The sequence below is a fragment of the Pleurodeles waltl genome, chromosome 6, assembly GCF_031143425.1.
Source record: "Pleurodeles waltl isolate 20211129_DDA chromosome 6, aPleWal1.hap1.20221129, whole genome shotgun sequence".
Taxonomy (NCBI): Eukaryota; Metazoa; Chordata; class Amphibia; order Caudata; family Salamandridae; genus Pleurodeles; species Pleurodeles waltl.
Genome location: NC_090445.1, coordinates 750,969,360 through 750,993,802, shown reverse-complemented (window position 1 = coordinate 750,993,802; position 24,443 = coordinate 750,969,360). Strand labels below are relative to the sequence as shown.

Here is a 24,443-nt window from a genome sequence, read left to right as displayed (position 1 = left end):
TCTATTTTGTGGTAGTGTGGTCGAGCAGTAGGCTTATCAGAGGGTAGTGTTAAGCATGTGTTGTACACACACAGGCAATAAATGAGGAACACACACTCAGACAATTCCAGGCCAATAAGTTTTTATATAGAAAAATATATTTTCTTAGTTTATTTTAAGAACCACAGGTTCAAGATTTACAAACAATGCTTTAAATGAAAGGTATTTCACTTAGGAACTTTAGGAACTTTGAATTAGCAAAAAAGCATATACAGTTTTCACACATGGCAATAAGCTATTTTAAAACTGGACACAGTGCAATTTTCAACAGTTTCTGGGGGGGGGGGGGGGGTAAGTGTTTGTTAGTTTTGCAGGTAAGTAAACCACCTACAGGGTTCAAAGTTGGGTCCAAGGTAGCCCACCGTTGGGGGTTCAGGGCAACCCCAAAGTTACCACACCAGCACCTCAGGGACGGTCAGGTGCAGAGGTCAAAGTGGTGCCCAAAACGCATGGGCTTCAATGGAGAAGGGGGTGCCCCGGTTCCAGTCTGCCAGCAGGTAAGTACCCGCGTCTTCGAAGTACACCCTCGGCAGCACGGGGGCGGCCGGGTGCAGTGTGCAAACAGGCGTCTGGTTTGCAATGTAATCCAATGGGAGACCTAGGGGTCTCTTCAGCGATGCAGGCAAGGGAGAGGGCCACCTGGGGGTCGCTCATGCACTGGAGGTCGGATCCTTCAGGTCCTGGGGGCTGCGGGTGCAGTGTCCTTACCAGGCGTCGGGTCTTTGAAGCAGGCAGTCGCGGTCAGGGGGAGCCTCTGGATTCCCTCTGCAGGCGTCGCTGTGGGGGGTCAGGGGGGTCAACTCTGGCTACTCACGGGCTCGCAGTCGCCGGGGAGTCCTCCCTGTAGTGTTTGTTCTCCACAAGTCGAGCCGGGGGTGTCGGGTGCAGAGTGCAAAGTCTCACGCTTCCGGCGGGAAACGTGTGTTCTTTCAAAGTTGCTTCTTTGTTGCAAAGTTGCAGTCTTTGTGGAGCAGAGCCGCTGTCCTCGGGATTTCTTGGTCCTTTTAGATGCAGGGTAGTCCTCTGAGGCTTCAGAGGTCGCTGGACCCTGTGGAACGCGTCGCTGGAGCAGTTCTTTAGAAGTGGGGAGACAGGCCGGTAGAGCTGGGGCCAAAGCAGTTGGTGTCTCCGTTTTCTCTGCAGGTTTTTCAGCTCAGCAGTCCTTCTTCGTCTTAGGTCGCAGGAATCTATCTTGCTGTGTTCTGGGAGCCCCTAAATACTCGATGTAGGGGTGTGTTTAGGTCTGGGGGGTTAGTTGCCAATGGCTACTAGCCCGGAGGGTGGCTACACCCTCTTTGTGCCTCCTCCCTGAGGGAAGGGGGGCACATCCCTATCCCTATTGGGGGAATCCTCCATCTGCAAGATGGAGGATTTCTAAAAGTCAGAGTCACCTCAGCTCAGGACACCTTAGGGGCTGTCCTGACTGGCCAGTGACTCCTCCTTGTTTTTCTCATTATCTCCTCCGGCCTTGCCGCCAAAAGTGGGGCCGTGGCCGGAGGGGGCGGGTAACTCCACTAGCTGGAGTGCCCTGGGGTGCTGTAACAAAGGGGGTGAGCTTTTGAGTCTCACTGCTAGGTGTTACAGTGCCTGCAGGGGGAGGTGAGAAGCACCTCCACCCAGTACAGGCTTTGTTACTAGCCACAGAGTGACAAAGGCACTCTCCCCATGTGGCCAGCAACATGTCTGGTGTGTGGCAGGCTGCTAAAACTAGTCAGCCCACACTGGTAGTCGGTTAAGGTTTCACGGTGCATCCCTAAGATGCCCTTTGGGGTGTATGTTACAATAAAATGTACACTGGCATCAGTGTGCATTTATTGTGCAGAGAAGTTTGATACCAAACTTTCCAGTTTTCAGTGTAACCATTATGGTGCTGTGGAGTTCTTGCATGACAAACTCCCAGACCATATACTCTTATGGGTACCCTGCACTTCCAATGTGTAAGGATTTGCTTAGACACTGTACGGGCATAGTGCTCATGCACTTATGCCCTCACCTATGGTATAGTGCACCCTGCCTTAGGGCTGTAAGGCCTGCTAGAGGGGTGACTTATCTATGCCATAGGCAGTGTGAGGTTGGCATGGCACCCTGAGGGGAGTGCCATGTCGACTGAGTCATTTTATCCCCACCAGCACACACAAGCTGGCAAGCAGTGTGTCTGTGCTGAGTGAGGGGTCCCCAGGGTGGCATAAGACATGCTGCAGACCTTAGAGACCTTCCCTGGCATCAGGGCCCTTAGCACCAGGGGTACCAGTTACAAGGGACTTACCTGGATGCCAGGGTGTGCCAATTGTGGAAACAAAAGTACAGGTTAGGGAAAGAACACTGGTGCTGGGGCCTGATTAGCAGGCCTCAGCACACTTTCAAATCATAACTTGGCATCAGCAAAGTCAAAAAGTCAGGGGGTAACCATGCCAAGGAGGCATTTCCTTACAGTCCTTATAAAAAAGGAATGAAGATCCTTAGGATAACACACCTACTGCTGGAATCAATACCTGATAAAAAGCTGGTCAAAGGACTTGAGCCATAGCGCCTCTCTCCCTTCTGCTTTATTATTTGTGTGCGTACGTGAGTCAGACCTATAAAAAGAAGCGGGAATAATTCAGTATTGTACTAACAGTATTATCTAGGTAGATGTCTTCCATTATTTAATACTCCTCAGTCTCCAAGCTCCTTCAGCATTGCTTGAAGGTATTATGGGAGATGTTTTGCTAGGTTTATTAATAGTTCTCTAGCAAGAGAATTGTATGTGATGTTGTCAAAACGGATGCCTTCTTTGTAGTAACTGATGTGTTAACTGCATGTTCAATGTGATACCTGGAAGATATTATTTCTGGTAGCAGTCTTGCCTAGTAGGAGAGTTAGTAAAACACAAGCATTCTTAAATGACCAGCCTTAAACGAGTTTCAAAATGACTTAACATAGTTACACAAGAGATGCTTGAGCACTATCTTTAGAGGCAAATTCGTTTCAGATTACCTCTCTTTGTAGTATACGACAGAAATAAAGTTTGGCCATCGTGTAACTAAAGGTGACGAGGTTTGGTTGCCTGAGGACTGTGTAATGTTTTCTTTAAAAAAACAGGATATTGCTCAGTGTATTTCAACAATTTCCACCAAGGAAAAGCAAACATGGAGTCATAGATGGCCTTCTCAGTAAAGAACATTTGCTGCCATAAATGTCTGGATGTATGCTCTAAATTGGATATGCCAGACATGCAGAGAATGTCTTGAAAAATGTCTTTGGATAAAGGAAATAATCTCTCAATTACCAGTGTGTGCCCCTTTGAAGTTAGTTCAAAGAAGCATGTTACCATGTAAATTGTTAAAGGCTTAACAAAGTTAATATCTATAAAGCTGGCTTTCCAGTACTAATTTATTTTACAGATTAATTTACAACTACGTATCCTTAGAGAGAACTAGTATCTTTGTGTATGTGCTTACATGTTGGGCGGACGTGGAGTTACCAGTGCTGTGAGCTGGGGAGAATGAAGAATTATTATATGTATCATAAGTTTAATTTTTGGGGATTCACAGTCAGAATATGTCATTAAGCATGTAAAGCTACAAAGTATACCAATGCTTACTCCATTTGCAAATGAAAAATACATTTTTGTTGTCATATTCCTATTCCTGTCACTCAACTTCGGTTCATTGTACGAAGCATTGCATGCTTGAATTTAGGATGTATGCTTTTATTCTGTGCATTTCGATCACCATCAAGCCCCAACTTACTAGAACATTAGTGTGACTACCTAAACGTTTTGCTTTTACTAGGTGCCATCCAGCACTCTGTTCAGAGAGCTATTGGCTTAAAATAATTTTTTTCTTACTCTTATTTTTCTTCATATCAATGTTATAATAATTACTGTTAGTGTGTGTTTTCTTCTCGCAGAAGACAACCAGTGGTATAGAGCCTCAGTCATTCGTTCCATTTCTAAAGACAGCGTATTGGTCGGTTACGTGGACTATGGTAACTTTGAAATCCTTCCAGTTTCTCGACTTCGCCCTATACTTCCAGTGTTTCAGGAGCTGCGTTGGCAGGCTATTAAGTGCTCATTAGCCGGTAAGATATAACATATATTAATTTTCAGAGTAGTGTACGTCTTTGTTAACGTTTAGGAAGATTAATTGTGGTGCGTTATTTGCCACCGTTGAGCTGGGTCCTACCCACTTTGCATGATTTCATGATGTGGTAAGGGAGACTCTGTGCACAAAATATACAGTATTGCTAGTAAAATGTGGTAATGTTATGAATTCTCGCAGTTATAACCAGTGTCTATTTTCTTTATTATATGAATGAAGTCTTAACACTAATATGAAAATTGCAGGTGAAGCACGTCTGGCTTCCCAACCCTGTTAAATGATCTGACCTTTTACAACTCACCACCTCTTTGTTTTCTTGTTTTTAGCTTGTGCTTTACTTTATAATCCTCAATGGTTTTGCGTGTCTTTATGAAGAATGTCTAAAGCTTCTTTTGAAGATTTATCATTTGTGAGGACACATGTTCACTGGTTTCAAATCCCACGATATTAGCTTGCCTTGTTTCAGATTAAAATCCTCTAAAATCTTGAGTGCCCTCCTACTGTTATCCACGGCACATCAAACATTTGACAGACTTCAGGAAGTTAAGTCAGCAATTTTCCTTTTTGTGCATGATATGATTGGGCATTATAGCCTCTTGCCTCAATGCTCAGAATCAAACTTCTGAATAAATTAGCACAATTTCTGATTGTGATGGTGTGTGTAGGAAGCTTACCTTGTTGGAGTTCCATTCCTTATCACCCCATTCATATCTTTGACAATCTGTAGTTTGGACACAGACATTGAACATGGATTAAAAATATGCTACAATTGTTAATCTTTGAATAAGGCCAGAACCTTATTTATTAGTTTAGAGGGACAGCGAGTTTGGAAAATACTTTTTCCTAGATAATCTGATCGAAGCCTCTCCTGAAAAGAATTTACTTGCATAATGAATTTTCTGCTTGAATGGCTTATCCTGCCAACACCCACACCCTCTGTTGTGCGGCTGTCTGGAAGAAATACACTTCCCAAACTCTCCCAGTGCTAAGCCTTTTGTTTCGGCTATTTGGGATAGTTTGCTCTTAGGCCTCCATAACTTTATTTTCTATATAGGCTATCCAGGGCAAATCTGAGTCCTTTTTTCCAACATCCTGATGATTCTGAAGGTACCCAGGGTTTGTGGATTCCCTTTGAGGAGACTGAGAAATTAGCTGAACCATAAGTAAATTTTGAGATTATATTGAAAAAATTGGGAAAAAAGTGCTGCAGAAGGTGGTGTCTGGTTTTTCCAGATGGCATCAACAAGTGAAAAATTACCATCCCATCGTCACATATAGTTATCTCTCTCTCTCTCTGTGTATATATATATATATATATATATATATATGTATATGTTCGGTGGCATGTGTAGCTGCAGATACACATGCTGTGCACATCCCGCCATCTGGTGTTGGGCTCGGAGTGTTACAAGTTGTTTTTCTTCGAAGAGGTCTTTTCGAGTCACGAGATCGAGGGACTCCTCCCATTTCGGCTCCGTTGCGCATGGGCGTCGACTCCATCTTAGATTGTTTTTTTTCCGCCATCGGGTTCGGACGTGTTCCTTTTCGCTCCGTGTTTCGGGTCGGAAAGTTAGTTAAAATCTCAGAAAAATCGTCGGTATTGTTTGCGTTCGGTATCGGGTTAGTTATAACAGATCGACACCGACTTTTGAAGAGCTCCGGTGGCCCTTCGGGGTTTTTTCGATCCCCCCGTCGGGGCCTAGTCGGCCCGGCCACGTGTCTCTTCAAGGCTGATGGAACGGACCCCATTCCGCTTCTGCCCAAAATGCCATAACAAGTATCCATATACAGATCAGCATCTGGTCTGTAACTTGTGTCTGTCACCAGAGCACAAGGAGGATACCTGTGAAGCCTGTCGAGCGTTTCGGTCGAGGAAGACATTAAGAGACCGAAGAGCAAGAAGACTGCAGATGGCGTCGGCGCCGACAGGACAAGGGCGTTTCCAGGAGGAAGAAGAAAGCTTTTCCATCCATGAATCGGACTCTGACGAGCTCGATCCCGAAGAAACGCCAAAAACCGCGAGTAAGACGTCGAAACATAAAACTCACGAGAAGACAACAAAAGCCCAGGGGACGCCACCGCCAACAGGCCATGGCTTAACTCGAAAAATAGGTGACCGATCATCGGCACCGAAAAAGGGCACGCTGGTGGCGAAGTCATCCGACTCCGGTCGAGATACCGCCACACTGCAATCTGGGGCTCGAGATAGTGGCTCCGAGCAGGTTCGGCACCGAGACAGCGGCACCGAAATGAGTCGGCACCGAGAGACCACGATGCCGAAAACAAAAAAGGTTTCGTCGGAACCGAAAAAAGTAGCCGAAAAGGTTTCGATACAGAAACATCCGGCTTCGGAACAAAAATCAAGTTCCTACACAGAGGAACAAGGACTGTCCTCACAAATGAAAAAACATACATTTGGACAGGAATTAGAGGCAATGGAGCCGGACTACACCCAAAGACGGCTCCACATCCAAAAAGAAACGGGAAAGATCAGCACTCTCCCTCCTATTATGATGAAACGCAAACTTGCCTTCCAGGAGAAAGACAAGCAGCCACAGGCAAAGGTGGCTAAACAAGTAACCCCGCCACCATCTCCACAATGCTCTCCGCAACCATCACCGGTAGCCACTCCACCTATGATGCAATCCCCGATCCACACAGGGATGAGTCAAGATGACCCTGACGCATGGGACCTTTATGATGCACCAGTGTCAGATAATAGTCCTGACTGTTATCCAGCTAGACCGTCGCCACCAGAAGATAGTACAGCCTACGCACAAGTGGTGTCGAGGGCAGCGGCATTTCATAATGTCAGCCTACATGCAGAGCCCATTGAAGACGACTTCCTATTTAATACACTGTCGTCCACACACAGCCAGTACCAGAGTCTTCCCATGCTACCTGGGATGCTCAAACACTCCAAACAAGTGTTTCAGGAGCCTGTAAAAGGAAGGACCATTACTCCAAGAGTGGAGAAAAAATATAAACCGCCACCAACAGACCCCGTGTACATCACACAACAGCTAGCACCGGACTCAGTTGTGGTAGGGGCAGCTCGCAAAAGAGCAAACTCACATACTTCAGGAGATGCACCACCTCCAGATAAGGAAAGTCGCAAATTCGACGCAGCAGGCAAAAGGGTGGCGGCACAGGCAGCAAACCAGTGGCGTATTGCAAATTCACAGGCTTTGTTGGCCAGATATGATAGGGCTCATTGGGACAAAATGCAACATTTAATAGAACATTTGCCCAAGGAGTTCCACAAAAGAGCACAGCAAGTAGTTGAAGAAGGACAGAGTATCTCCAACAATCAGATACGGTCAGCTATGGATGCTGCAGGCACAGCTGCTAGAACTGTCAACACAGCAGTGACAATAAGGAGACATGCATGGCTGCGTACATCAGGATTTAAACCAGAAATACAGCAAGCTGTGCTCAATATGCCATTTAACGGACAGCAGTTGTTTGGGCCGGACGTGGACACTGCTATCGAAAAACTTAAGGACACTGGCACGGCCAAAGCCATGGGCGCGCACTACTCCCCGCAGAGGCACATTTCGAAAAACAGTTTCGAGGGGGGTTTCAAGGGCAAAGCACAGAACCCACAACCACACAAACAAGGCCCACTTATCAGAGCCAATATCTGCGTGGAAGTTTTCGGGGACAATATAGAGGGGGACAGTTCCAAAAAAATAGAGGAAAGATCCAAAGTCCCAAAACTCCTCAAAATAAGCAGTGACTTACAAGTCACACATCCCCAACACATAACACCTGTGGGGGGGGAGACTAAGCAAGTTTTACAAACATTGTGAGGAAATAACAACAGATACTTGGGTCCTGGCAATTATCCAGCATGGTTATTGCATAGAATTTCTCAAATTCCCTCCAAACGTCCCACCGAAAACACACAATATGTCAAAACAACATATAGATCTTCTAGGACTAGAAGTTCAGGCGTTGCTACTAAAAGAAGCAATAGAATAAGTACCAAAACACCAGAAAGGAACAGGAGTTTACTCTCTGTACTTTCTCATACCCAAAAAAGACAAGAGTCTGAGACCTATATTAGATCTCAGAACATTAAATACCTACATCAAATCAGATCACTTTCACATGGTGACATTACAAGACGTAATCCCACTGCTCAAACAACAAGACTACATGACAACACTAGATCTAAAGGATGCATATTTCCATATACCGATACATCCTTCACACAGAAAGTACTTAAGGTTTGTATTCCAGGGTGTACACTACCAATTCAAGGTGTTGCAGTTTGGAATAACAACTGCGCCAAGAGTTTTTACAAAATGCCTAGCAGTCGTAGCTGCACATATCAGAAGGCAGCAAATACATGTGTTCCCGTACCTAGACGATTGGTTAATCAAAACAAACACGCTAGAACGGTGTTCAAAACACACAAAGTATGTCATAGAAACCCTCCACAAACTAGGTTTCTCAATCAACTACACAAAGTCACACCTTCTGCCGTGTCAAACACAGCAATACTTAGGGGCGACAATTAACACAGCAAAAGGGATTGCCACGCCAAGCCCACAAAGGGTTCAGGCATTTCACAATGTAATACAAGCCATGTATCCAAATAAAAAGATACAAGTCAAAAAGGTGATGAAACTCCTAGGCATGATGTCCTCATGCATAGCCATTGTCCCAAACGCAAGGTTGCACATGCGGCCCTTACAACAGTGCCTAGCATCACAGTGGTCACAGGCACAGGGTCAAATTCTAGATCTGGTGTTGGTAGACCGCCAAACATACACCTCGCTTCAATGGTGGGACAGTATAAATTTAAACCAGGGGCGGCCTTTCCAAGACCCAGTGCCACAATACGTAATAACAACAGATGCCTCCATGATAGGGTGGGGAGCACACCTCAATCAGTACAGCATCCAAGGACAATGGGACACTCACCAAAAACACTTTCACATAAATCACTTAGAACTATTGGCAGTATTTCTAGCGCTGAAAGCATTTCAACCCATAATAAGCTACAAACACATCCTTGTCAAAACAGACAACATGACAACGATGTATTACCTAAACAAACAGGGAGGCACACACTCAACACAGTTGTGTCTCCTGGCACAGAAAATATGGCATTGGGCGATTCACAACCACATTCGCCTAATAGCACAATTTATTCCAGGAATTCAGAACCAGCTAGCGGACAATCTTTCTCGGGATCACCAACAGATCCACGAATGGGAGATACACCCCCAAATACTGAATACTTACTTCCAAAGTTGGGGAACGCCACAAATAGATCTATTTGCAACAAAGGAAAATGCAAAATGCCAAAACTTCGCATCCAGGTACCCACAAGATCAGTCTCTGGGCAATGCGTTATGGATGAGTTGGTCAGAGATATTTGCTTACGCTTTTCCCCCTCTCCCACTCCTTCCATATCTAGTAAACAAGCGGAGTCAAAACAAACTCAAACTCATACTAATAGCACCAACATGGGCAAGGCAACCTTGGTACACAACACTACTAGACCTCTCAGTAGTGCCTCATGTCAAGCTACCAAACATACCAGATCTGTTAACGCAACACAAACAACAGATCAGGCACCCAAATCCAGCATCGCTGAATCTTGCAATCTGGCTCCTGAAGTCCTAGAGTTCGGACATTTAGACCTTACACAGGAATGTATGGAGGTCATAAAACAAGCTAGGAAACCTACCACTAGACATTGCTATGCAAATAAGTGGAAAAGATTTGTATATTACTGCCACAACAATCAAATTCAACCCTTACACGCATCTGCCAAAGACATCGTAGGATACTTACTACATTTGCAAAAATCAAAGCTAGCTTTCTCTTCCATTAAAATACATCTTACAGCAATTTCAGCTTACCTGCAAATTACGCACTCAACTTCTCTGTTTAGAATAGCAGTCATAAAAGCATTTATGGAAGGTCTAAAGAGAAATATACCACCAAGAACACCACCAGTTCCTTCATGGAACCTTAACATTGTCTTAACACGACTCATGGGTCCACCTTTTGAGCCCATGCACTCTTATGAAATGCAATACTTAACATGGAAAGTTGCATTTTTAATTGCCATCACATCTTTAAGAAGAGTAAGTGAGATTCAAGCATTTACCATACAAGAACCATTTATTCAGATACACAAGCATAAAGTAGTTCTACGAACAAATCCTAAATTTTTACCAAAAGTCATATCACCGTTCCACTTAAATCAAACTGTAGAATTACCAGTGTTCTTCCCACAGCCAGACTCTGTAGCGGAAAGAGCACTACATACATTGGACATCAAAAGAGCGTTAATGTACTACATTGACAGAACAAAACTAATTCGCAAAACAAAACAATTATTTATTGCTTTCCAAAAACCTCATACAGGAAATCCAATTTCTAAGCAAGGCATTGCTAGATGGATAGTTAAGTGCATTCAAACCTGTTATCTTAAAGCTAAAAGAGAACTGCCTATTACACCAAGGGCACACTCAACTAGAAAGAAAGGTGCTACCATGGCCTTTCTAGGAAATTTTCCAATGACAGAAATATGTAAGGCACCTACGTGGTCTACGCCGCATACATTTACCAAACACTACTGTGTAGACGTGCTAACACAGCAAGCCACAGTAGGCCAAGCAGTACTACGAACATTGTTTCAGACAACTTCAACTCCTACAGGCTGAACCACCGCTTTTGGGGAGATAACTGCTTACTAGTCTATGCACAGCATGTGTATCTGCAGCTACACATGCCACAGAACGGAAAATGTCACTTACCCAGTGTACATCTGTTCGTGGCATTAGTCGCTGCAGATTCACATGCGCCCACCCGCCTCCCCGGGAGCCTGTAGCCGTTTAGAAGTTGATCTTGAACATCTGTATATTTGTAAATATATACATATTACTTTAAACTACATTATGTACATACGTATTCACTCCATTGCGTGGGCACTATTACTAGCATATACAACTCCTACCTTACCCTCTGCGGGGGAAAACAATCTAAGATGGAGTAAACGCCCATGCGCAATGAAGCCGAAATGGGAGGAGTCCCTCGATCTCGTGACTCGAAAAGACTTCTTCGAAGAAAAACAACTTGTAACACTCCGAGCCCAACACCAGATGGCGGGATGTGCACAGCATGTGAATCTGCAGCGACTAATGCCACGAACAGATGTACACTGGGTAAGTGACATTTTCCATATATATATATATATATATATATATATATATATATATTCAATGGCATGTGTAGCTGCAGATCTAGTGTTGGGCTCGGAGTGTTACAAGTTGTTTTTCTTCGAAGAAGTCTTTTCGAGTCACGGGACCGAGTGACTCCTCCCTTTCGGCTCCATTGCGCATGGGCGTCGACTCCATCTTAGATTGTTTTCTTTCCGCCATCGGGTTCGGACGTGTTCCTCTTCGCTCTGTATTTCAAATCGGGAAAGTTAGCTAAGTATCGAAAATTTGTCGGTATTGTTCTCGTTCGGTACAGGTTTAGCTTTATTGTATCGGCACCGACATCAAGACCGCTTCGGCGGCCCTTCGGGGCTTCCGCTCTTCGTCGAGGCCTGATCGGCCCAACCACACCCATCGTCCAAGACTAATGGACCGGAACCCTTCAGTTTCTGCCCTAAGTGTCACGCAAGGTATCCTTATACAGACCAGCACCGGGTCTGTAACCTGTGTTTGTCGCCCGAACACAAAGCAAAACACAAACGCTGTGGGATAGCCTAACTGGATGGACGCAACGTAACCCGGAACCAATCAAACATTCACCCCCAGTCGCCCGAACACAGAGAACAAGGGCTTTCTATGCAGCTCAAAGAAAGGCATAGATTTAAGCAAGATCTGGATGTAGAAGAACCTGACCAAACACAACAAAGGTTACAAATACAGAAGGACACAGGGAAGATACAGACCATCCCTCCACTTAAATCGAAAAGAAAACTAGCCTTTCAGGAAACAGAAATGCAACCGAAAGCCAAAGTGGTTAGAGACCAGTCACCACCACCACAGTTCTCACCACAACCGTCCCCACTGCAATCACCACACTTGTCACTAGTGGGTAAACCGATAACTCAGTGACCCACAGATACTGGGATGACCCAATATGATGCAGATCCCTGGGATCTTTACGACCCACCTAAATCGGACAACAGCCCATAGTGTTATCCAACCAAGCCTTCACCACCAGAGGACAGTACAGCATATACACAAGTACTAGCCAGGGCAGCAACGTTCCACAGCATAACAATGCACTCTGAACCAGTGGAGGATGACTTCCTTTTCAACACTCTGGCATCCACTCACGCATCCTATCAAATATCGCCAATGCTGCCGGGCATGCTCAAACACGCACAACAGGTCTTCCAAGAGCCTGTAAAGGGGAGAGCTATCACACCAAGGGTCGAAAAGAAATATAAACCGCCCCTGTCAGACCCAGTGTTTATAACTCAACAGCTCCCTCCGGACGCAGGATCATCAGGGAATGCCCTACCACCGGATAAAGAAAGCCGAAAGTTCGACGCAGCGGGCAAGAGAGTGGCATCACAAGCAGCCAATCAATGGCGAATTGCAAACTTGCAAGTCTTACTTGCACGCTACGACAGGGCACACTGGGACGAAATGCAAGACATCATCTAGCATTTGCCCAAGGAACACCAAAAACGTGCCCAACAAGTAGTGGAAGAGGGACAGGTCATATCGAACAATCAAATACGGTCTGCCCTAGACTCTGCAGATACAGCAGCACGGACTGTAAACACAGCTGTAACAATTCGGAGACATACATGGCTGCGAAGTTCTGGATTTATACCAGAAATACAACAGGCGGTACTAAATTTGCTGTTTAATCAACATCAGTTGTTTGGGCCGGAGGTGGATACCGCCATCAAGAAAATGAAAAAAGACACGGACACGGCCAAAGCCATATGCGCGCTCTACTCCTCACAGTACAGAGGCACACTTAGGAAACCACAGTTTAGGGGAGGTTTTCGACAACAGACAGCTGAACCATCCACCTCCCAAACCAAACCCACCTACCAGTCGCAATACCAAAGAGGGGGGTTTCGTGGTTCCTACAGAGGACAATTTCCAAGAGGAAGAGGGAAATTCCAGCCCTCCAAACCAAGCCCTAGCAAACAGTGACTTCAATGTCACACTACCCCAACATTTATCATCAGTGGGGGGGAGGCTCACCAAATACTACCACCATTGGACACACATTACCATAGACATGTGGGTCCTATCAATTATCCAACATGGCTATTGCATAGAATTCACAACATTCCCTCCAGAGGTTCCACCGAAAGCGCACAACTTGTCTCCACAACACTTAGACCTATTACAAATAGAGGTCCAAGCACTGTTACAGAAGCAAGCCATAGAGCTAGTACCCTATCACCAGACGGGAACAGGCGTTTACTCCCTGTATTTCCTTATTCCAAAAAAGGACAAAACATTAAGGCCTATCTTAGATCTCAGAACACTGAATCTCTTCATCAAATCAGATCATTTCCACATGGTAACACTTCAGGATGTAGTTCCCTTACTAAAAAAAGGGGAATACATGACAACACTGGATCTCAAGGATGCGTATTTTCACATACCCATCCATCCATCTCACAGGAAATACCTCAGGTTTGTAATACAAGGCAAACATTATCAATTCAAAGTGCTACCGTTCGGAATAACAACAGCCCCCAGAGTATTTACAAAATGCCTAGCCGTAGTAGCAGCTCATATAAATAGACAGCACATACACGTATTCCCATATTTGGACGATTGGCTAATAAAAGCCAACACTCAGCAACAATGTCAATTTCACACGCACTACGTCATTGATACTGTACACAAACTAGGGTTTTCTATAAATTCAAAAATCACATCTACAACCATCCCAAATACAAAAATACTTGGGAGCAACTCTCAACACACAAAAAGCAATTGCCATTCCAAGTCCACAAAGAGTTTAGTCGTTACAAAATGTAAGATCAAGCATCCAACCAAACCAACAATACATGGTAAGGTTTCTGATGAAACTACTAGGCATGATGTCCTCCTGCATAGCTATTGTCCCAAACGCAAGACTACACATGCGGCCCTTACAGCAGTGCCTATTTTTCTGAAATAATGTTCTTAGTACAGCCTGTCCTACTGTGGCTTGGTGAGCTGCTAACACATCTACCCAGTAATGCTTAGTAAATGTATGAGGCGTAGACCAAGTGGCTGCTTTAAAAATTTCTGTCATTGGTATATTACCAAGAAAAGCCATTGTGGAGCCTTTCTTTCTAGTGGAGTGTGCCCTTGGAGTAATGGGTAATTCCCTTTTAGCTTTAGGGTAACAGGTTTGTATGCATTTGACAATCCATCTGGCAATGCCTTGTTTGGATATGGGGTTACCTGCATGTGGTTTTTGGAAAGCTACGAACAATTGTTTTGTTTTCCGAAATTGTTTTGTTCTCTCAATGTAATACATTAGCGCTCTTTTTATGTCTAACGTATGTAATGCCCTTTCTGCTACTGAGTCTGGCTGTGGTAAGAAGACTGGGAGTTCCACCGTTTGATTTAGATGAAACAGTGATATGACTTTTGGTAAGAATTGTGGATTTGTACGGAGAACCACCTTATGTTTATGTATAAAGGGTTCTTGAATAGTAAACGCCTGTATTTCGCTAACTCTTCTAAGTGAAGTGATGGCTATTAGAAAGGCTACTTTCCAAGTTAAATATTGGATTTGACAATAATGCATGGGCTCAAATGGTGGGCCCATGAGTCTTGTTAACACAATATTAAGATTGAATGCCCTTCAGCACTGTGGCAAGGCCATCACCCCTACCCAAATCTACCCAATCTTCCTTGAAGAGAAGTAAAAGCAAAATGTTCTAAACATTTTAAAACCCTGGCAAACAGTTTATGAAACACTAAGGTAATTAACTTTGCTAGTTTAAACAAATTGAGCACAACATCTGGCTCACCCCAACCCCCCATGGACTTTCAACCTAAAAAAAAATTAATGAGGCAGGGCAGATGGTATGGACGACAGTCTCACACCTAATGTCAGGACGTGAGGTACCCACAACATGTCTGTAGTCTCGCAGCACTAGAGTGTAAGTCAGGGACTCTACATTTATCTCAGAACTGGGAGCCGGGACTACCAATCAAAGATAATAAAAGAGGAGGATGAAATTGAGATCAAATGGGAGATCCACGGCAACTGATTCAAAGGGTTGTTGCTAAGAACTGGATAAATAAGGAAGAACAAGGTGGGACAATTCCTAAAATCAGGCAAGATGGGTCCACCAAGACTATTGTAAGGTATTGCGTGCCTCGGGAGTTGTCTCTGCAGACAGGAGAGAAACAGAAGAGGCACTGTCAAGTGGTTGAACAAGTAGCACCCACCCACCTTGGCAAACTCTTCTGGTGCAGTGGTCCGCTGTTTGTGCTTGTGAAGCGTGAGCAAGATTGTGCAAGACAATTGCCTGCTTTGTCCATGTCTTAAAATGGTTTTGCAATTGCGCAAAAGCCAAACTAGTGATCAGGGTTATCCCTAAGTGTCAAGTACACATAGAATCTTCAAAATATTTGGGGTGTAAATAGCACAAAGAAAATGTAAAAATTAAAAAATGTAATTAGTGTTTCTTTAAGATATGACACTATTTTCCTCTTTATATACAATTATACTTCAGATTGAATGGGGAACCAGCACCTTTCGATACCTAGTGATTAATACTTACCATTCCCCCACTGTATTTGCAGGCCGGAAATCTCAGCAGAACGTCATGGTCCTTCTGAGCCCAGTTTGCTTTTTGGTCATCTCTTCTGCTTTCTGTAGTGGGCCACGTGGCACTAGTGAAGATGGTGTGCTACCCCAATGATAGTATTATTTTGCAAACCTTCCCCTTTTCGTCCTTCATCAGACATTCACATCTGATTTGGTCATTAGTGTGCTATTGGGTATCTCTACTCTAAAGCTGCCTGTGACTGTGGGTGGATTTCATCTGGACTTACAACACTATTATTCAACTGCACAGGTCCAATGGGTGGCTCGCTGGCTTTTTGCCCACCCCCCTGCATGAGATAGGTTCTATCCATAAAGGCTTTTAAGGAGGGCTTACTGCAGTGCTCATTGTTTCCTACTGACCATTCTATGGATCACCGTCTGGGGTTATCATGCACAGCTTTCTCTTGCCTTGCTAGAACCTGTAAGCTCACTGACTCAAAGAAACCCTGTGCTCCTGCACTACCTTTGCTAAGCCTTCCCCGTCACACAGGATGGCTGTGCTCAGAGCAACTCCATGAGCGGCATGCTGCAGGTGTCATAAAATTGCGCCTTTGTTTCTGGACAGCGAGCTACTAAATTTCCAAACCCTTGTGGCAGACCCACATCTTCCCCGGTGAACTCCTTACTTACAGGCATCTTAAACAATCATTAAATGCCTTATTTCATGTTTGTCACTTAGCACTAACCCTACATGAGGTGTGCCAGAAGCTCCACACGATAGGGACTACAGACCTTACATACAACATGGACACCACTCCAGGTCTTCTCGTCATGCTACCTGGGTGATTGATGTGGCCAAACCTACGGACTGCAGTAAAATACTAGACTTTACCAACAAAGTATCCCACGGTTGTCACTTTAAGTACATTCATAGAGCTTCCTTGGGAATGCATGCTGTTCGTTGCTTGCCATTGGCTTTGTGGTTTGCAACTCACATTTTGTTGCTTTAAATTTGCCGGCTTTATTTGCTTTAGGCTATCCAGCTTGAGTTAATCCTTTCCCTTGCCCAAACCTTATTTACAGTATCCTTCTGAGTGCTCCCTTTCTGTAAAGAGGCCTGTAAATCTTGTTCTTATCTCATCACATTTACTGTGCATTCAAAGAACAAGGTCAAATTACAGGCTCTGTTTTCGGTGGGAACCTTAGTGTTTACTTTTCTTTCTCTGACTTCAAAGTGAGGCAATTTATGCAACAATCTTGCTGGATACTGGGCGTAGGAAAGAGTTATTTCTATCACATGACAACATTGAAATAAACTTAGGACTACAAAGAAGCACATTTTTGTTAATTCTGAACTGTTCTGGAAACAAATACCTTTATATGATTAAAACAAATCATTACATTAGGTGATGCAATTTCCACACATTGTCTGTGCATTGTATAGTTTTATTTGAAAAACTGTATGTCTGTGCAAATGTAATGGTCATTTCAATCAAAAACGTGTTGTCTGAAATGGCAGTGTGTTACCACACCATGCATTCTCTACTCTACTCTGCACCATTCCACATTATTGCACCCTACTCTTCACCACTCCACTTTTCATCCCTCCATGCCACTGCACTGTGGGACACTGCACTCTTCTACACTCTGAACGTCTCCACTCTTGTCACTGCACTCTGCTATTTCACACTACACCTCTCTACACCATCGTACTCAATGCCTATGCACTTTACGTCTCTCTACACCCCTGAACCTCTGCACGAAGTACCACTCCACTCTAGGCATCACCAATCTACTCCGCACAACTCCACTCTGTGCCACTCTGCAACACTGCACTGTACGCCACTGCACTATATGCTATTTCACTCTATTCTAGGGCACTTTACACTGTAACACTTAACTCTGCCCCTGCACTCTACCTCAATACACTGTACGTCACTCTAATCTACTTGGCACCACTGCACTCTACACCACTTTATGCCATCACACTCTATGCCACTCTACTCTAGCCTGCACCTGTCCACTCTACACCACTTCACTCTACTGTGAAGCAATCTACTTTATGCCACTGCACTCTGTGCCTCTGCATTCTATGCCACTGCACTCTACCCTGCACCTCTCCAATCTATGCCACTGCACTCTACTTTGAAACAATCTATTCTACGCTGATGCACTCTTCGCCACTCTGTCTTACTGTGCTCTAAACCACTGTACTCTACTTCAGTGCTCTCTATGCCAAAGCGCTCTGCATTATACTCCACTGCACTCTGCACCACTGTACTCTGTGCAAGTGCTTTCTATGCCACTCTACTCCACTATACACCACTGCACTCTGACACTTTACTCTGCAACACTGCACTGGCTGCCACTATACTTTACACCACTCTACCCTGTAGTACTACATTCTGCTCAAATACACTCATTTTCACTCCACTCTGCCACTCTACTCAGCATAACTCCACTGCACTTCACACCACTCTACACTACTCTACACTACTCTGCACCACTCTACACTACTACGCACCACTCTATGCCACTGCACTGTATGCCACTTGAGTCTTCTCTGCACTCTATGCCACTGCACCACTCTACACTACTGCACTTTCTGCCACTTTATTGTATGTCACTCCACTCTGTGCCACTCTTCTCTGCCCATGCCAGTCTATGCCACTGCACTCTATGCCAATGCACTATAAACAACTGCACTGTATGTCACTGCCCTCAACTCTGCACCACTATACTCTAAGCCAGTGCTCTCTGTGCCACTCTGCTCCACTCTACACTACTGCACTGCCACTCTACTTTGCAACATTGCACTCTCACTGTACTCTACCCCACTCTACTTTGTACTATTGCATTCTATGCCAATACATTCTATGCCACTGCACTCTATGCCACTCTTCTCTGCATGACTCAACTCTGCAACACTGCACTCTACAGCACTATACTCTACTCTCCACTGCAACACTCTACACTACTGCATTCTATGCCTCTCGTCCACTCTGCACTGTAATCCACTGCGCCACTCTACACTACTGGACTCTCTGCCACTCTACTCCACTGCACTCTATGCCACTCTACTCTTCCCTTCGCCGCTCCATACCACTGCACTTGTTGTACTCTAAACAACTGCATTGTACCCCCACTGCACTCTGCACCACTGTCCTCTAAGCCACTGTTCCTATGCCACTCTACTCCACTCTACAGCACTATGCCACTAACTTTTAATCATGCTGAACAGCAGCCACACTGGTGTATAACATGGCTAAAACACATTGGCAAAGCCAATAACTCTTGCGTAGACAAGACCTATTGTTTTTGCCAATGTATGTTAGTGCTGTGAGTAACAGAGGTCCCTGAAAGAACTATCAATGTGTGAGTCCTTATTTTAAACATGCATTACACACAGAATATAGGCTGCTACAAAATGTGCAAATACATTTCGATTAAAATAAAAAAGTCCTCCTAAAATTCAGCTTTGAATAATATACAGTTTATACCTAGTACTAACATTTTTAGAAGAGTCCATTAAAACCACACACTCCACAGCTCAGCTTGGAGCACCCATACAGTACATCTCTAAAAGAAAATATAATTGTCATCAGAAACCTTCAAGTGACTCCTTGGATTAAAGTCAATGCAGGTTTCCATGCCCCTTTGCATTTGCAGATTTACCAATTGCGCACATTTGCATTAATTTAGGGAAAGAGACGCCCTGGAAAGAAGGCCTGTTTATCTGTCTGCGTCTCCCTCCCTCAGAGCACAGGAGACCCCTTGCCTTTTAATCCAGCTGGGGAAAACAATCTGTCCTAATTACATTTTGTACTTCAGCTAAAAGGCTAAAACGGGCAGTCCGTGAAAATTATAGAGGGGTGTCACCCAAAAGTGAATGCCTCTGTGAATAGCTTGTAAACCCAGAAGTGCAAGTGTTCATGCTTGTGCCATAAACATAAAGAAAATACTCATGCTGCTAACTATAAACTAATGTATTGCCCGAATGAATGCCTCACGGATTGCTGTGCTGAAATTAACACAAATAGAAAAAAAGTTGCTGCTATAATGCAAAAGTTTACAGAAACAAAACAATCAAGATTATTAACTGGCATCGTACATGATCTATCAACTTAATAGTCATACATCATCACCAAAATATGCTGTCACATGTACAAAGATTACACATAAAAAATAAAAAAGATACTGTAGGTCATCTTTAGAGACAGAGAAAAGTAAATGGGTAAGAAAACTTTGTGGGATCCATGGAAGGCACACCACCCTGTACCCCCCTGCATGTCTAGTTTTCATAAATGCTTGGGTGTGGTAGTTTTTCCTGTGTGGCTGCTGAAATCAGGCCCTAAACCTGCTGCTACACCTTTTGTTGAAGTTATCTAATTGCGTCTTGGACCCTGCCCTTTTGCACTAGGCCCAACCACACAGGTGAGGTACCAGTTTCATCAGGACATATGTGGTTTGAGGCTCCAAGCTTTTCCAGTGCTTTGAGGGATCCACACGAGCCACTCTGGAGTACCCCTGATGTGTAGATTGGAAAAATATCTAGAGTTTGTTGATTTTCCTTCGAGACAGTGCACACACATACTGGTCGGATTTGGCACAAGGCTGTGTGAAAAGTTCAAAATGTAAATTTATTAACAAAAAATGCCATAAACACCAGATTCACTGGTGATATTTGAAAGTTGAGAATTCTGAATCAATGACTTGCAAATTCTGAATCAATGACTTGCAGCTTATGAGCTGCAAGGCCCTGTCAAGGCCCCAACTGCTTTACAGGCCTTTCACACACCTTTCATACGTGCCACACACAAAACAGTTCACACCGCCAACAGCCCCATTCAAGGGCCCATCACTTCCATACGCAGTCACACCACCTGGCAGCAAATGGAGTGTGTAGAGTGGTATTTGGCTGGCCATGTGTGTAGTAACCAGCAGGTCACTGCACACAGACAACCAGCCAAATGCCAGCTCTTGCACACTGCCAGCCGTAGACCAACCACACACACACCACCATCCAGATGCTAACCACAGACATAGCCAGCACACACACCACCAGCCAAATGCCAGTTCTGACACAACAATCACATGGCCTGGAAGCTGGTGGAATGTGTGGACTAGCATTTCAGAAGCGGCGTGTGTGTATAGTGGCTTGCTGCTTCGCACAACACACACACACCAAAACGCCTTTACACACACATACACCGAAATGCCTTTACACACACACAGACCGCCAGCCAAATGCAAGTCCATGCACACTGCCACCCATGTGCCACTCTACACACTCCACTAGCAGAGCACCAGTACACACAGATACCACCAGCTAAGCACCAATCTGTGCACACAGTTTGCAATTTTTTTTAAACAAACAAGTAAACAAACCAATTTGAAGTTAATGACAAACTGACTAGAACTTCAGACACAACCGGTCTAATTAAATACAACAAACAACTGCCAACTGTGAAACTGAACAAAAAATATAAACAATACCGACCAGTAAGTTCACTTTCTGATGGATACAACTACCTGTGGATTCCTCACTTATTGAATTCTCCCCTTGCGCCAGCTTTCGACGGAAATCTTCTTCCTAGCTTCCGCACGTCGACGAGGACGTCACAATTGCCCACGCGACACCGTCTGACGTCATACAGGCAATAAGAGGTCCTCGCCTACGTCAGTTCCCTTTTTTCCGTGCCATTCTAACGACGGTTATTCTTCGAGGGAGCTACTGTTGCTACTCCGCGTAGTTACTGTTACTGTTTCTTTCTTTGAGAGAGAAAGAATGTCTCAAAGAAAGTCTGGTTTTAATCCCTGCAATGAGTGCGGAGGCAAAATGTCGGTCACTGACCCGCATACAGACTGTTTGTGGTGTCTCCGCTCCGACCACGACGTTGACAAATGTGACTCTTGTCAACGAATGAATCCGAAGGCGTTAAAAGAGCGAGAGGCGAAGCTCTTTTTGGCGAAGTCCAAGAAAAAAGAAAAGCAGCATTGACGCAAGTCATCTTCTCCGAAGTCCCATCGGCGTCATCGTGAATCTCGGCGCCGGTCGAGTAGGGAGAGATCGCGTTCGAGGTCGCCTTCAGCTTGACACCGTAAAACATGGGAAGTTAGCCCTACCGTCTCTCCACAGCCGCAGACGCCTCTTGCTTCACCGGCTTCACCAGCTTCGCCGACGTCGCCTTTGAATCCACCATTTTTAAATGCGATGTTTGCCATCTTTCAACAGATCCTTTGGCCATCAACAATGGGTGCTCCGGCTCCGTTACGACCGGCACCTTTCATGCCCTTCCTTCCTATGGGAGGTGTTGGCTCGGCGCCGGTTCCTATGGCGTCAACTTCACAGCCGGTGACGCCGAGTAGATCCGCGGGTCTGGTGCCGGAGCGTACTCCTGTCCATCCTTTGCCTCGTACAGTGCCGAAGAAGTCCACGGCGCCGATGGATCCGGCGTCAGATGGATCCGAGGATCGGCGTCAAGCTTCGACGTCGGCTGAAGCCATGTCGACGCCTAGAATTGAAGCCAGGTAGCATTCAAGAAGGCTTGCTCTTCGCCTTCTTGAGGATCAGGAGGATCAGAAGCAGGCATTGGAGGAAGGAGAGATTGAGGAGCCTCTGGGGGACCTTCAAGGTTTAGATACAGCTAGTGGTTTGGACACCTCTCCAGAATGGGACTTAACATCTCCTGGAGAGTATACAGAGGAGGCTTCTTCATTCCACTCTGTAATAAAGAAAGCAGCTGATTTTTCTGGACCTTCTTTTGCCGGTGTCTGAGCCTAAGCCCAATATTTTAACAGAGGTTTTACATCCTGCTTCGACGGTTGCACAGCCACTTCTGCCTTTTAATGAGGCTCTGTTAGATCCAATTCTAGAAATCTGGAAGAAGCCGGTGTCATCTTCGGCAGTTAATAGATCGGTGGCTCGCAGATATCGGGTGGCTCCTGCGGACCCAGGCTTTTTGTCCAGGCACCCAACCCCTGAGAGCCTGGTGGTTCAGGCTTCATGTTCATCCCGGTCTGCCCCAGGTTCTTTTCCGGGTGTGCCTTCAGACAGAGACTCAAAGAAGATGGATCATTCTTCCAAGAAGGCTTTTTCTTCATGCAGCATGGCTTTAAAATCTACTAATGCTACATGTATTTTGGGGAGATACATCTACGCCCAGATGGATGAGATAGTCGTCCCATGCTGAGGTGCCTCAGGAGGTGTTGTTTGGTCTCCGATGCTCATGCTGCGGCAACCCAAGTGATCCAGTCTGGGCTGGATACGACTGACTCTGTGGCCAGGGCTATGGGCACTGCTGTTGCTACAAGGAGGCAGGCCTGGCTTCGTTCCTCTGGTTTCTCATCGGATGTCCAGTCGGCCCTGCTGGATCTTCCCTTCGATGGGGATAAACTTTTTGGCTCCAAGGCAGATTCCGCCCTAGAGAGATTTAAGGAGAGAGTAGGGCCGCGGCAAAGGCTTTAGGCTTGCAGGCCTCCTCTTCTGTTTCGTCCAGACTCTTTAGAAGATTTAGGGGGTTTGGTTGTGGTTCATCCTCCTCCTTTCGAGGCAGATTTCAACAACAACCCACCACTGCTCTCTCCTACAGATCGTACAGGGGGAGGGGTAGGGTCCGAACCAGGGGAGCCGCCCAGCAGCACTCTGCCTCTTCCTCTTCCTCTGGAGGGGTGCAGCATGGGAAGCAACCTTAGTCTTCCACCAATTCCTTCTCATACCACTCCTGTAGGGGGGAGGTTATTGAACTTTCTCCGCAAGTGGGAGGATATAACATCAGAGTCCTGGGTCACCAGCATTGTGGGGAAAGGCTATGCCCTTCCCTTTCGGGAGTTTCCTCCCCACATTCCGCCCCGCCCTTCCTACTGTTCAGAAGAGCATCTCCTGTTAATAGAACAGGAGGTTCAAGTCCTCCTTTCAAAGGGTGCGGTGGAGTTGGTTCCAGAGCAGGAGACGGGTCAGGGTTGTTACTCAAGATACTTCCTGATCCCCAAGAAGGATGGTCGTTTGAGGCCAATCCTGGCTCCGAGGATCTTGAATTGGTTCCTCAAACAGGAAAAGTTCAAGATGCTGACCCTAGCTCAGGTGCTTTTGGCGTTGAACGAAGGAGATTGGATGGTGTCCGTCGACTTGCAGGATGCTTACTTTCATATCCCGATACTCAAGTCGCACAGGAAGTATCTCCGGTTTGTGGTGGGATCACAGCACTATCAGTTTGCGGTCCTCCCGTTTGGTCTTCCTTCAGCACCTCGAGTCTTCACAAAGGTGATGGCGGTGGTTGTGCCAGAGCTCAGAAGGAAGGGGATAGCGGTATTTCCTTACCTGGACGACTGGTTGATCAAAGCCAAGTCTCCGGAGCTCGTATTGCGTCACCTGCAGTCGACAACCTAGTTGTTGTTCGACCTGTGAACGTGCCCAAATCTCACCTGGAGCCCTCTCAGCGCCTCCTGTTCATAGGGGCAGTACTGGATAAAATGTTGAATCGCGCCTTTCCTCTGCCTCAGCGGGTTCAGAACATTCAAGCGTTGGTTCCAACGTTTCAAAGTGGAGCGGTCTTTCCAGTCCTCAAGGTCCTGCGTCTGCTCGGTCTGTTT

General features: G+C 45.4%; 1 protein-coding gene across 2 annotated transcripts in view; it reads left to right on the top strand.

Annotated features, from left to right (window-relative positions):
* The window catches only part of TDRD1 (tudor domain containing 1), a 1,656,135-nt gene that overhangs the window by 835,043 nt on the left and 796,649 nt on the right, over positions 1 to 24,443 (top strand). For both annotated transcript variants that reach the window (XM_069239312.1, XM_069239311.1), the window contains one exon: positions 3,931 to 4,101. In XM_069239312.1, coding sequence (XP_069095413.1) covers positions 3,931 to 4,101 — 171 coding nt within the window. The remainder of the gene's footprint in view (positions 1 to 3,930; positions 4,102 to 24,443) is intronic.